Below are 441 nucleotides of genomic sequence, written 5' to 3'. Positions count from 1 at the left end.
GGCTGCATGCGGAGGGCCCCTGCCAACCTCACCACCTCCCCGTTGACCATGGGGTTCTCCACCAAGGCCTGGACGAGGTGGGCGTACTCCCCGGGATGTCCCAACCGAGACGGAAAAGGCACTTGTTGACCCAAAAAATTCCGTACTTTCTCCGGCAAACCGGCCAACAACGGGGTGGAGAACAACCCTGAGGAACCCCCCCCCCAAAAAAAAAAAGAAGGAGAAGGAGGTGGGATGAGTCGAGACGTCCCTCTCTCTCTCCTTCCCACCCCGTCGAGGTCTCCTTACCCGGCGCGATGGTGACCACCCGGATGCCCAAGGGCGCCAAGTCGCGGGCGATGGGGAGCGTCATGGCCACGATGCCGCCTTTGGAGGCCGAGTAGGCGGCTTGACCCACCTGCGGAGGACACGCGTCGACGTTTTTGGGGGTCACCTCTTCCA

At 62.4% G+C, this 441-nt stretch overlaps 1 protein-coding gene across 1 annotated transcript in view; it reads right to left on the bottom strand.

Moving 5' to 3' along the window:
• HSD17B10 (hydroxysteroid (17-beta) dehydrogenase 10) overlaps positions 1-397 on the bottom strand; it is a gene marked incomplete at both ends in the record, with an annotated part of 20,286 nt that extends 19,889 nt beyond the window's left edge. Inside the window, 2 exons of the mRNA XM_009890894.1 lie at positions 4-187; positions 289-397. Of these exons, the coding sequence (XP_009889196.1) occupies positions 4-187; positions 289-397 (293 nt within the window). The remainder of the gene's footprint in view (positions 1-3; positions 188-288) is intronic.
• Positions 398-441: the final 44 nt, after the last annotated feature.

Source organism: Charadrius vociferus, unplaced genomic scaffold (assembly GCF_000708025.1).
Source record: "Charadrius vociferus isolate BGI_N301 unplaced genomic scaffold, ASM70802v2 scaffold3688, whole genome shotgun sequence".
Classification (NCBI taxonomy): Eukaryota; Metazoa; Chordata; class Aves; order Charadriiformes; family Charadriidae; genus Charadrius; species Charadrius vociferus.
The sequence above is the reverse complement of the archived record's forward strand: the minus strand, read 5'-3'. Positions and strand labels throughout refer to the sequence as shown.